General features: G+C 42.2%; 1 protein-coding gene across 4 annotated transcripts in view; it reads right to left on the bottom strand.

The window, feature by feature from the left end:
* Nucleotides 1–14,772, bottom strand: part of ehbp1 (EH domain binding protein 1) — a 132,269-nt gene that overhangs the window by 65,773 nt on the left and 51,724 nt on the right. For all 4 annotated transcript variants that reach the window (XM_079362463.1, XM_079362464.1, XM_079362466.1 and 1 more), the window contains 2 exons: nucleotides 8,475–8,653; nucleotides 7,931–7,979 (listed from right to left, as the gene is read on the bottom strand). In XM_079362463.1, the coding sequence (XP_079218589.1) occupies nucleotides 7,931–7,979; nucleotides 8,475–8,653 (228 nt within the window). The remainder of the gene's footprint in view (nucleotides 1–7,930; nucleotides 7,980–8,474; nucleotides 8,654–14,772) is intronic.

Raw genomic sequence — 14,772 nt, 5'->3', positions numbered from 1 at the left:
AACCGACATTACAAAATATACATTACATGCAATGAATACAACAACCATTTGGCAGTCAGTGCTTCAAAGAAAAATAAATAATAGAAATTCTATTAAAGAAATGGAGGAATTCTATTATACATTTATTCCCTGTCTTTTTTATTCTTTCTTTAGGTGCATGCATACCTAATAGAAGCCATCCCCTCGAAAGGATGCCCTTTGGAGTACTGGAGGCATCAGGAGAGAGGATTTTGTTACTCTTAAAAGAGATTGAGCCCAGTTTGAGTATATTATTTGACAAGTTATGGCCAGTCATTCATTGACTATGTTTGTTTACAACTAATGGACTGAAGATATGCCTCTTCCTTTTTTTATATTGTCTGTGGTGTTGTTTGAGGCTGTTTGTTGTTGAGGTTTCTCTCTAACACTAAATAAATATGGCACTTTTTTCCATAATTTAAGTTGTTCTCTTATTTTTCTCAGTGTGTACATTTGGAAAGCCATATTTCATTCACATATGCATCCAGTGGGGCATCACAGTAAAATTAGGCATAATGTGTTAATTCCACAGGAGATATTTTATGTTGTTGTTACCTAACAGTTTTGATGTAAAAAGCCTGCATATATCGGTATCGGTGATATCGGTATCGGAAATTAAGAGTTGGACAATATCGGAATATCGGATATCGGTAGAAAAGCCAATATCGTGCCTCCCTAGTCGTGACGTCATCATAAATCGGCCGCGGTGTAGTTCGCTAGCGCATAACGTTAGCTTTTTACTTCTCTCGGCTGCATTAACTCTTCAAACTTTATATAAATTATGTTCATCAGTAAAGATTATCCCGCTAAACAAAACAACAACGCGTCAGAAACGTGTGTTTGACACAGAGCTTATTTTCTGCAATGATCCAAAATTCAATGCAAAAAATCCCATTTCGTGGGAACCACCGGCGCCATTTTTTCGGGTTGTAGTACAAAAATACATCATTACTATACCAGTCTATATCAAATAATGTATCCATTGTTACTGATGTTTAATCGCAGTACAAGTCAGAATGAAGTTATATGGATGACATTCCACTTATTCAAAGACCATGTGGCCTCCTTCATCAGGCTAGTATATGTACAGTATCGATTTAGGGTATATGTGTTTATAATCTGGCACCTGGAGGTCGTAAACAAATTATGGAGGAAAAAAAAAAAAAAAAAAAAAAAAACCTGCATAGGGCTGCGTCTCTGTGGATACAAACACTGCCACACACTTCAGGAGGAATCTTTTGAAGTCGTTAATCTAATTCCTTCAACTGTTTTTGTTCCCATGACAGAAAGAGACAACCGCTGACACACAATCAGAAAGGCGATACGCGGAGAACAAGACAGTGGTTTAACGGAGAGATGTTTCTCAATTTACAATCAACTTGTGAAGTCTTTTGTTAGAAGTCGCTTTCACTCTCGCCTCTTTTGTGCCTTTCAATTGATGGAAACTAGGTGTTTGTGCTTGCAGAGACGAGGCAAGAAGAAAGAACTGACGGTCAGGAAAAGAAAAGGCGAGAACAGAAGAGTTTGCCTTTACAGTGGGGCCTGTTTTAAGTTCCCCTTCGCCCCCCCCCACCACCCCCCCACCCCTCCTTCCCCCGGCAGAAAGGGAGTGTGAAAGAAAAGAGAAATTGAGAAAAGAAAGAGAAAGAATATGGGGAATAAGAGGGCCTGATTGGGTTTCTAACAAGTATTCAGGGGAGCAAAGTGTGCTCGCATTGTTCCCTTCTCACCCAGGGTAGGCTGTGAAAGAGAGCGACAACTTTGCTGCTCAATGGGGACAGAATGAAAGAGAAAATAGCGAGAGTGGGAAAACGTGAAAGCTGTATGAGGAGGAGCGGGAGGAGGGAGGCTCTCGAGCTTGGATTTGTTTCATGGTTGATGTACGGTTTGAGACATTCGCTACAGTATTGTTGACCTAAGAGTCATGATTTATTCTTTCCACAACGCTCTCTAATAGCTTGTCGAGTGCAGGTAATGTCAGACTGAGGAGACCCTGACGACAACTGAGGGAAAGACCTGTTGCTTGAAGTTGAATCACAGAGGTGAGAGATTCGGTCGTCGATCTTCTCTTACATTCAGTGAGCAAAGAAAAAAAACAAACAAACTTGAATTTAACTTAAATATTAAAAAAAGAAATCCAATGGAGCTCGAAGGCACAGAAGGAAGACATATCACTCTACAAAGACAAACTTGGTTTAATCATCACCTCATTTTGGATTGTTCTACTGTGGGATCTACAGAAAATAAGAAAAGTATGTATTCTATACTTAAACTAGATCTGTCCTCCAACATTGTGTTGTTATCCTAGAACATATGTATCCATTTTTTTTTTTATGTAGGTAAAACAAGATGTTATACTGTAGATTTTTTTTTAACTTTAAACAGGAAAAAAATTTTTTCTAACCTTTAAATTTGTAAGAATCAAAAATCACCATCTCAATCTCTAAGGAGAGGAAGGTTTGCATTTTATTAATGGTCACTAATTCCATTTCTCAATTTATTGAAGTAATATCAAAATCCTGATGCTCATTTCAAAATTCATTTGAAAATAGGGGCCTTGTAAAGCCTCGCTGTTATGGTGTCATGTGCCCATGTAGAAGGCCGTGTTACAGAGGCCATGGGTTCATATCTGACCTCCACCCTTTGCTGAATATATTCTCCAATTATTTGAATGGTTTGGCGGCAGAGGACGAGCTGTTTCAAAGTGACAAGCTAACCATTAGCAATGGGGGGGAGGTGTCCTGTCGAGTCAGCAGGTGCATAAAAAAAACTCCGCTTATTATCCTAAAGAAAAACTCAAGGCCTTCAAACCTCTTAACTTATAAACTGTCGTACGACATGAGAAAGTCCAGAACATTCCGTACCGGGATTCATCCGATTGTTTTGTGTATTAAGGACTGTTGTTCTGCTTAGCCCAAAGCAAGGACATAAAATGCAGCTATACAAGATGTTGGCTAACATACATCTAAATTAATTTACTTTGGCCTTTGAATCAATTTGTGTGCAATACCAGCATCACAGGTCTAGTTTTCTCATTTCCATCATCTGAGTGACAAAAGCTTTTGGTCCGGACTAAATGTCAACGTGGCTTGCCCCGGGCCGCTGCAGCCCCCCCCCCCCCTCCCTCCCCCTTCAACTCCTTCTCAGTGACTGACAGCTATCTATCGTTGTCAATCATCAACACCCCTTCCCCTCGGCCCCACCCCTTACGGTTGTGCTCAGGGAGCTTTGGCCCTGGTGCTTTACTATCAGATGGCATGACAAATGACTTCTCCTTGGCCTCATTATACTTCTACAGACACACACACACACACACACACACACACACACACACACACACACACACACACACACACACACACACACACACACACACACACACACACACACACACACACACACACACACACACACACACACACACACACACACACACACACACACACACACACACACACACACACGCACACGCAGGAGCTTGTGGTCCAACTACACACGCCTTAACCAGACAAATAAACATGATGATCCACAGTTTTACACAGACACACAAATCCATTAATAATGGATCATGTCAAAGGTTTTAAATGTTCTAAATATTCACTTCTCTGCTTTTTTTTCTTCCTAACAACGCTCTGGTATTGATTGTCCTTATCTGTCATAATTCAGCTCAGTCTGAGCTCATTGCAATCACTCTTCACAGATAGACTGTGAAAGGAGGCGGGGGGGCATATCTATCAACGAGCCATGAAAAGCAGAGATGGTTGTCTGTCTTACACATTTCCATTGCTGCTGTCCATTCAATAGATTCTATACATTCTAATAACTACTTTTGAAGCAGCTCTCCACATCATTGTGGGTGAATAACACGTCCTACTTTTTTCATATCACCTCGGTCTATTCTGTGCTTCACACGTTTTGATTTTCCTATTAAGATATTTTATTTATTTCTTTGCCGTTTTCTGTTCTTCATTCTTTTGTTTGTTCTACGGGGTCTTCAACCTGATGCACTTTGCCGCCCAAGCCGAGCCCGTCTGAGTGCTTTCTGTTTCCTCACAGCTAATATTGTGAGCTCTCTCTTCTCCAGTTAAAAACAACAAACAAAAAAAAACATCCCGGTGACATGAGGCCGCACAAATAAATCAACTCTCCTTCCTTTCCCCTGAACCCACGGAGCTTTGACAATCACAGTCACATTCAACACCAACAATAATTCATGTACTAAGCACGTCTCTCACTGACGTCATATCTAATATAAGCTGTTCACACATATACAGTCTGTTCACATATGCTCCTCACAGCAGGAGACTGTCCCTGTCAGACGGAGGGGCGGCTCCTGAGGTAAGACGTACCGTGAAAAAAAGACGTGGAAGTAGCGGACGAAGCAACAAAGTCAGCAACACAATTATAAATATTTACCTTTATATCAGTGCTCGGTGTGGTTTGGCAGAATCACAACCTCAACAAAAGGGGAGCGGAGAGAAAAACAAACAGGCAAACGGACAACGGTGATGCAGCCGTGTCATCGCGTGCACGGAGATCACAGTGTTGGCCTGCAGACGCTCCGTGCAGCGAGCAGCAGTCACGGAATAGAAACGTCACTCCTGACTGGCCTCGGGAGAAGATCCTGCTGCGTTGTCTTCAATCAGCTCACTTGATTAAGTGATTAATTTGTCACTGCTTAATAAATACTGGCAAGGGAAACTCTGGTTTAAAGTTTGGCCTTTTGCGTTCACACACAACTTACAGCTCGCCCCAGGAAATATCAGGAGTTATTTAAGTTTGAAAGCCTTAATATAGCATTAATTAGAAATGCAGATATTAGTGTTGCTCCACATGGTAATTAATCTAAGAACTAATATTAGGACGCACACACAAGCCCGTTTCAGTATGAAACTTATTTCTCAACCATACTGTGACGAAGCTTCATCGTCATTTCCTCTTCGTACGTTCATCTAAATATTGGTTATTACGGTGTAGCGGAAGCGGGAGCTCCACATACACACACACACACAAACAAACAAACAGCGCTGCTCTCCCCCCAGCTGGCCCTGCTGATCCCATCTTGCCCCTACTACTACCGAGGAAGGTGGAACAGAGGTGGGATCACTTCAATCCCCCCCCCCCCCCCATTACGTCTCTGTGACATTCACAGTGTAGGCGAGACGTCACAGAGACTAAATGAGACTAAATGTCAGGCCTTGAACGGACGGCCTGGAACAGGCCACTGTCAATGTCAAACTCATGTTAACCTTGGAGTACTTAACACTTATCAATAAAGTGCTGGGTCTTTGTTTTTTTTTTGGTTCATGAATCTGATCTATCAGTCAGTGTAAATGTTTCACTTTATAAACTGACCATATTTAAATGTAGTGCTTATCTCTGGTGGGGAATTGTGGGAAATGATTTTTTTTAAATGTTTTATCTGAATTGTGGCTGCTCATCAATGAAGGCTGTATATTTTCACGACTTTGTCCATGTGAAAACAAACACTCGGGACTGAAGTTAAACAAAAATCAACAGCTTTGTAAATTATATCAGGTTAATAACTCTGAGTCATAACCGAGTCATTCTTGAAGTGACCAATTTTTTATTTTTTTTTGCTTTTGGTGTTGCCAGGAGTTTTTCAGATCTGGTTTATTGTTTACAGTACAACTCCAAACTTGTGACATGGCGATGGAGCGTGGGAGGAGTTTCGCTCTCTGTAACAGTATTATCTGCACTCCTTTGGAGACGTCTGTTTATGGAATTCATCAAATGCTGCATCATCGTCGACCGTCGAATCACCTGTTCAGAGGCCCAGAAATGTGTCGAGTAGGCCAGGGAATGTGCAGATGTCTGTTCTTAGACATGTGACAAAGTGAAATTGCACAGTCTAAATCAAATTTATTAAAAGTTACAATTACAGATTTAACCTGTTCTGTAACAACTGTGAGCAAAAACATCAGGTATGAAGTACGACCCACAGTGTTCTCGTCACGAAGCCGGCTTAATTAACACATTTGCTTGTAAATCGGTTTATTCTCAGGTTTGTTGACGAGCTGTGCATACATTAAACCTCCGTTTTTACGTGTAGTACCAAGACTCTTTTGCACAAACATTAAAAAATGTCCCTCGGCACATTGTCAGATCTGATGATATTTTATACAAAAAGAAAAAATCGGATTCTACACTATTCGTTTTTTCCTTCTGTTAAGGCACATTCTTAATGTTTATATTGTTGAAGACATGAGCACTGTTAGCTGATATCCATCTGTGTCTACCCTGTGCTCTGCAAAGGCTCAACTCGCTTGGCCAAATGTACATCAGGAGCTGCTGTAGATCTTTACAGAGAAGGTGGTTGCAGCACACCGCAACAGTGCAGCAACTATTCACCAGGTATCACCTTCTACGGCATATTCCCATATTTCTTATATCTAACCAATTTCTTCAGGGCTACTTGAGCACCTGGAGGGGGGAGCGGGGCAGTTAGCAGATATGGGATTAGGTCTCTGCCTCCACTGTGGTTATTGTCAACAGGGTAGCATTCATGCCTAACAGGGCCACCAGAGGTTATCGCTGAGCCAGAGTGTGTATGAGAAGAGGAAATCAAGCTGCAGGAACCCGACGCATATCGTTCTGTGTAGCCCTCAGGCCAAGGAGGGGACAGGGGACAGTGTGTATGAGTGTGTGTGTGTGTGTGTGTGTGTGTGTGTGTGTGTGAGAGAGAGAGAGTGTGTAGTAAAAGATTGAAAGGGAATCAGCAGTGTGTATTTGTGCACAGAAAAGGTAAATGTGAAAGCCGAGAGCTGGAGGGAAAATAGGGATGTGTGCGAATGTTCACCTCCAACAGCGATGGAGCAGATATGACGGGACAGGGCAAAAGGGGAAATAAGGTGTGAATAGGTATTTCTGTTTAGCTTCCGGATCGAGTGCATATGTTGGTTGTAATTTGGTAGGATTGGAGGGAAATGAAACCAAAGACTGTCCTACTCCTCCCACATGGATTATAGTCATTACGGGAGAACGGGAAAATAAAACAGCTTGGGTTTTTTTATTGCTTTTAGATGCCACAGGTAACTTTGACCAGTAACACATTTGATTGAGACCCAACATGTAACACCTGCCCGCATGTGTAGGGGGCTGTTGTAACTCATCAAACATGACTACAAAGAGTATAGATAAAGTATAGATTATTGATGGATTATTCATTTCTGTCTGAAAAAGGAAAAGGAACTTGGTTTGGATTGAGAGAAAATTAAAGCAGCCAAAAGGGAACAGTAAAATGTTTGAGTTTACATTGTGGATTATATTTTAACTCGTCAATGAGCTGTCAATCTTTGTTTGTGTGAAATGAGCCATAAAAGTGGAGCAGTGGAGTCGCGTTTTCCCATCACTGTACATACCAGAAGACACTGCTGTGGCTTATCGATGGTGGTCCTTTCCGAGCTTCATTGCATCGCCTTTAAATCTCGAAGCTGACAGCCATAACAACAACAACAACAACAACCACTCCCGACCTCACAACGACGACGTGAGCGAGGCAAACACTCCAGCAGAACTCCTGTGATATTATTCAGACTTTTGGAGTCCCAGCTTCTTAGTTACAGTATGTTACGATCTCACCTCGGACAGGTGACTAAGTTAAGTTACGGGTACAAATGTCAGCATCAACACGACACAGCCAGGGAAGTGTGCGATGGACACTTTGTAAAATGCTGGCTGTAGTGCATTAATGCTATTGTGTGCAGATGCAACTCTCTGCCTTCATGTGTGTTTCCAGCACGCTCGTCTCAACACACACACACACACACACACACACACACACACACACTATGTGGAAGGACTAATGGCAGAACTCTACATTAGGCCAAATGGAGAGCTGGATGGGAGGGAGCTAAGTGGTGTGAGGGGCCCAGCGGTGGCTGCCTCTTACCTTTTTGTTGTTTTCTTTAATATCCTGAGGATTGAGCGACTTGTAGTCTCTGCAAGAGCAGTTGGGAGAGGGAGGGAGGGAGGGAGAGAGAGAGAGAGAGAGAGAGAGAGAGATAGTGGAGAAAGAGTTGTGTTTAAATATGCATCACATGTAAAGGCATTAGAACTGTAACATGCAATTTCAAAGCAGTGCAATCAACAGAACTAATAGAGTGGAAAATATGAAAAAAAAAATATCACACTGGAGTGCAGAATAAACACACACACGCACAAACATACAGACATGTGCACACACAGCAAAGCGCAGCTCTGATAAATTATCTTCATGGGAGCTCTCTTGATTGGGCTGCAGGTTTTCTATATGTTGAGGGTGAGGACAAAAATGAAATACCAAACACAGCAGAGTGCATTCATAAAAGTGTTGAAAAATGATGTTTAAAAATATATGCACAGCAGAAAAATACACAGTTCTATAATCCAATTAGACGTGCTTCTCTTAATTTTAACCCTAATACTGAAATGGACAAAGTAAGTGTGTTTCATACATTGTTTCAGGTCTGAAGTGGTGCAGCAGGGCACAGAAGGCCAGGCCGTTCCTCCAGGAGGTGGTGAAGTTGGTGATCTTCACCCCGCGGTAGTTCTTGGTGACCTCGCGGCACCAGGCCAACAGAGACTGGCTGGCGTTGGGCTTCCCTCCCAGAACTGGGCTGGGGACCGGGCTCGGCTGCAGGAGGAGAGGAGGAGGAGGAGGATAAAGTTATAACACCTATTACCAGCACCTTAATAGAAAGCGTGACTCAGAGCTGGGAGGAGGAAAAGAGCATCATGGAAAATAGGAGAACGATGAAAAAATGATTTACGTTTGAAGGACTTGTTAATACTGATCGATTCGTGTCTGGACATTCTTGAAAACGAGGAAAAGAGAAACTCAAGTTTTTTTCCAGGTTGAAGAAAGGTTAAATAAATGACATAAAATGAATGGCTTTATGAGATTACCTATCGTCATCCCCTTTACTTTACATCAAAAGCTACTTTTATTATATACCTCGAAATGAAATGTTTTACTTGGAAACCTCCTCCGTACCAATTAGCTTGCTTTGCTAACACACAATGAGCCCACACGTGCACGTACTCGCACACGCAGCATAATGAAGGGTCATGTACAAAAGCAGCGTATGACCGTGGATAATGTAAACATCTTATTAATTAGCTCCGCCTTTGAAGTCTTATCTGGCTTGAAAGCTTTCACCATTAGGAGGCCTTTCTTCTCCCAGACTCAAAATCCCACAAATCCTTGGTGGCGTGGAGACACTGGTCCTCCTCTTGACAGCCAGCAGAACCAATGCTACTCTGATTATTCAGCCGGCTATTCACTAATCTGGTTATGCTGCGATAGATATGGGCTAATTCTTTCAGATCACTTTGGAGAGAAACGGCAAAAACGTCACTGAGATTTGATTAACTTCATTAGAGGCAAGTGATCAAGAAGACTATGAAATGTGTTTAACATCCAAGAGCATATAACAATCATATGCCATCACAGGACATTACCATATAACGAATAAGACAGTCCTCTGTTAGTAAATATTGAAGCAGCACTGCATCACGCTCAACTGGAACTTTTAAAGGCTTTTCTATAAAATAATCTGTAGAAAATTGTGCTTGATTTGCATGATCAATATTTTTTTTTAGAACGTTACGAAATCTGCTTTACTGACCCGGGTTCAAGACATTCTGTCGAGGTCATGTGACCTTACATCTGATGTCAGGCCCTTTGGTTGAGCTGTTCCGTCAACACTCGTTTGAATCGTTTGCCGTCTAAAAACAAAAGGAGCCCAGTCTGCAGCAGCCATATGCAAATTTCAACCTTGACACCTCTTCTCAAAGCTTTGATGTCTGATGTCGACGCGCGTCAAGTTTTGACAGGGCAAACCTTTGCTTAACCTTTACTGGTGAATGAGGACATTTTCACAACCTGATGTTGACCACACTGACATGTTCATCCAGTTTTTTTGAAAGACGAGCAGTAAAAGGCCTGGAGAAAAACACAGCTCGATACAGTGTGACTGATTCTCAGGCAATCGGGACAAGGCTTGTGGTGGCCGACCGACCCCCTCTGTTGTTGACTCTCTGCTACTGCATGCACAGGAGAGCAACAGAACTGATGCAGGTCAAGACAAATTTGTCACTACCAATTCCGGAAGCAGTATTCCTGAGTGCTTTTTGTTTGCTGACTTGCTGCATGTTTAAACCTGAAGAAGAACCAACGAGGAAATTCTTCCTGAATGAAGATGTTTTATTTGAAATAAAAAAAAAATACAGACAGGTGCTGAGACCTCGAAGTGCAGAGTGACATTTCTCTAACTAAACCTAGTTTTGAAGACTATAGGATCAAATGTAATACCTTGGATTCTTCTGTGTGCCACCAAATAAGATATTTCTTTGTCTTTGCTGTTGACAGACATTACAACACTCAAAAAGTGAGAGGGTAATGTCAACAAGCATGAACAAAAGAGGTTGAGGCAAAATTCGTCATTGGGCTGTGTTCTCTAAGCACCTGGATGTCTCTTGCTCTTCTATTGTTGTGGTTTAACCTGTGACCGTGAAGCCTGGAGCCTGCTGAGATGCCACAAGGGCCGAATCAGACGAAAGAGACTGCAGGCCATTTCTAATAGCAACTCCTAACCTTTGTGCAAGAATGTGTGTGTGTGTGTGTGTGTGTGTGTGTGTGTGTGTGTGTGTGTGTGTGTGTGTGTGTGTGTGTGTGTGTGTGTGTGTGTGTGTGTGTGTGTGTGTGTGTGTGTGTGTGTGTGTGTGTGTAAAATGCAGCTGCCCCTACAGCAGTCTCAGTACAGGGGGAAAGCGGTAGCAGGAGCCTTAGGGGCGGACACTTGACATTTCCGGCTTTAAAAGAGGGCCTTAACCTTTCCCTGCAGCTTCTCCAGACACGTTTTAGGCGGCCTCGACGATGCCTGCGTGCCACTCAAACAAATGGGAAGGAAAACAAAAGAAGAAGAGACGGAGCGATAAAGAGTGAGGAAGTCAATAACGATTAGAACCTTGGTGCAATTACCGTACGAGAAGAAGAAGAGAAGTCCGTAGAAACAAAGAACTTAGTCGAGTCCCAATCACATAAATCAATGACATTTTGAGAAAAATCTGAAGTGACACGTTAAGCCAGACTAGAAGAAAAAGATCAAAAAACATTTTATCATAAAAATACATTCTTCTTAACCAACTAAACTAAACTTGTTTCTCCACTCCTTCTGTCATCTTCTGCTTTTGGCAGCATGTTAGTGTGTCTTTAAAAGTGAATGTGTGTGTGTGTGTGTGTGTGTGTGTTAGTTAGTAGAGTTCCAGTGTGGAGTGGTCTTCCTCCAGGCCTTCCTTTTCTGCTTCTTCAAGTGAGGGTTGAAAGTAGCTGTCTAATTTGAGCGCCCTAATTACCTTGGATTAGAGACCAGGTGCTATTAAAGCAATTAGACGCACAGCACACTCCAGTGCCGCAGACCCTGCACCCTCGCCAGCGGAGAGCACACACACACACACACACACACACACACACACACACACACACACACAAATACACACCTGTGTCACAGATTGGGTGGGAAAAAGTCATATTAAGCATGTGGGACACACAGAGCGTTAGGCTAATTTTCTCATAAACTTGCACACAACTCATGAAAAACAAACGTGTAAAACACACCTTTCATTGCGACTATGATAATCAAACTTGACCCTGAGTACTTAATCGTCAAATAATAAAATTGTAGTGGGCTAGCAGGCCTCTGCGAAAGGGAAAAAAGGAAAATAAAACCTGTGTTAATAATTCTCTTCATCTCTCCTGATAAACCGGATTCGAAGCAATATGAGCTTCACCCAACGACAGCAGCGCATGACAAGCGAGGACCGTCCGTTCATCGCAACCAAAACTGATGAAAGTTGCTCAATCTGTGTCCGAGACGGTTCCACCACCAGATAAAAGGTTTACAAATGCATCTACACTCTGCAGCTTCGACATCCATCACGTATATTGAACAAATGGCAAATCTGCCGTTACAGAAACTGGGCTGCATTTCCTTAAGACACAAATACTGGGGGGGGAGTGAACATTTTCATGAGGAGCAGAAATGCACCCTGACTTATCAAACAGTCGGCTGTGTCGCCTTAAGGAAGGTGTGCACATGTATGTGTAATGTGTGTGTTTGTCTTTTATCTGTATGTGTGAATGTTACGAGATGTGTGTCTGTTACGCTGACACAGCCATGTAGCTTGCTCAGCTCGAGGGGGGGATTAGCGGGAAGCATTGCCTCGGACTACAAACATTCCATATTAAAAAAAAAAATAAAAAATGAAAATGCAACCTTCATTACTATCTGTGGCACACAACCTCCCCTCGTCCTCCTCCTCGGCTACTATTATACACAGGGCTAACAGCCTGGGCTAAAAATACAAGCCACCGACAAGAGATTCCATTATTCCTGATGCCTCAGTGTCAACAACATACATCCGACGGGGCAAAGAAAAGGGGGGGGGGGAAAATGGAAGAAGGGAAAAGGATGTGAGAGAGAAAGAAGGGGGTTAAGCTTACTACAATGCCTGAATGGCAAGATAGGAAAAAAACCTGGGAATGGAAGAGAGCAGGATCCTGTTGGTGTCAGGAGGAGGATTTTTATGTTTTCGTGTTTGTCAGTAATGTGTTTTTGAAAAGGCGGGATGTGATTCGAGACGTATCAGTAGAGCTGAAAAACTAGGATATGATGAATTACTAAATTGTCACAGGTCTATATGAAGTTTAATAGTGAGCTGTAAACTGCTGTTTTTTAGGGACAATACAACCTTTTAGAGCATGTCGGCGAACACTCACTGTAACTACCTTAATGTCTCTGCAAAAATCCTTTCCCATGGCGTGGATGAGCTCGGGGAAAGATGTGAAGTGATAATAATTCTACGAAGGATTTGCATCCCTGGCTTAAATATGGAATCATTATACAAAAATTGCATCTTAACTTGTTGGACACAAGTGGCAGGCAAGGCCTCAAATTATTCTCATCCCGAAAAGTTGATGAAATGCATTTAAATCTTCCCGTACTGTTTTTGTAAATTCAATGTCAATAACTCAGTAGTACCTCTTGACAGACGTTGAAAAAGTGGTAAATATCTGAGAGAAAGGCGCTCGTGTCTTTATCATGAAGGGCAACAGTAAACAAAGTGAAAGCTTTACGCACCACTCATTACTTAAGAGTACAGACGCCATTACTGCTATCGGCCTTTCAGAGTCATAAAAAAGATACAAGTGAAATGCCTTAAGTGGCAGCTTTGTCTCTCCCTCTGGGGCAAAACGCTTCAATGGAAACTTAACTGGCCTCGACCCAATGACATAAACCCACAACTCTGTGGAGAGAAAAGAGCTTCCGTGTCTTTCCAATCTTACTTTCATGGCTTCAAAGCAGTGTCAGAGAGTGTCAGATTTGAGGAGGTGTTGAATCTCATACTCTTTAAAACTTGTAATCCGCTCAAGGAGCCTACGGCGAAAAAAAAGAAGAAAAAAAAGAAGAAGAAGAAGAAAAAAAAAATGACTATGTGCACACACCTACACACATATTGCAAAGCACGCAAACACACAGTCACTTCAAATGACAAAAAGGTCTACAGTATACAGTTTACTGTACATGCACATATATTTCTATTCTCTGAAAAACATTGTGCGATGGAAGCATTTAGTTCAGGCAAACACTTAGACAGTCAGTCAGTCAAACACACACACACTTGAGGAACATTAATACCTGTTCACATTTAAGAGGATAAAGGTTAATGCACTTAAGTGGCCAGTCCAGCCTGCTTCTGAAAGCGCTCATCTGATTGGCTGAACCACCAACGTTCTCAATTATTTAATTGCACCTTCAATCAAAACAAGCAATTTGTTTAATCTCGGCTTTCTATGTCCGACGTCTTCACATTAGGAAAAGACGGAGCGGAGAAGAAAGAGGAATGATCGCCCGGCGTCATCTAAACCATGAAATTATGCTTCGGATTTCAAATGTCGCCGGCACAAGAGCGGAGGGGAGGGAGCAAAGTCCAATCAAAAGTTCAATTATGTAAATGGAATGTGGAGTGGATGGAACAATAGGGAATGATGGAGGGGAAGGAGGGGGGGGGGGGTACAAAAGGCTGGAACAGGAGGGGGAGAGTGAATGTAGCGTGAAAAATAACACACATTAACATACAAAGGAAATATCGCATTACTGTTGTAATCGCACTGAGAGAGCCGTGAGAGATGGCGTGTGTGGCGTACGCACGTGCGCATGTAGACACCGTTATGTTAAGTCAGGCTTTATTTTGTGTTGAGGAATAATAACCCTTTACAGCCGATAGCTCACAGGGAGGTTAAACATAGAAATGACAGCTTCGTTGAGCAAGGCATCCAGATGCTTTGCCACCGTGTCAGATGAAATAGGACTGTATGTTCCATGGTGGGTTTTTTTTTCCACTAATGTTTATGCTAAGGCAATGTGCAATAAGACAAAAGCAGGAGAATATGTAAATACATTCATTATGATAGTGTTTGGGGGTTGCAAGTGATTCGCTCCGAAGAAAAATACACTTCCCATCTTGCAGTGAACCGGCAGGCCAAGACAGCGGGCCTTGCAGCAGTTGGCTACTGAGATGTAAAATGCAAAAATCAGGGAAAAAGCGGTTCCCTTTTCCAGTACTGTTTTGCTTCCAAGGCCTATTCTGCTCCAAAGGCATAACCATGCAAAGCAGAGAAATAACACAGGCGAGGACACAAAAAAAAAGGCTTTGAAATTGAAATAATATTTTTAAAAAAAAACCATTCAA

Source organism: Symphodus melops (genome assembly GCF_947650265.1).
Source record: "Symphodus melops genome assembly, chromosome: 15".
NCBI classification, from domain to species: Eukaryota; Metazoa; Chordata; class Actinopteri; order Labriformes; family Labridae; genus Symphodus; species Symphodus melops.
The sequence above is the reverse complement of the archived record's forward strand: the minus strand, read 5'-3'. Positions and strand labels throughout refer to the sequence as shown.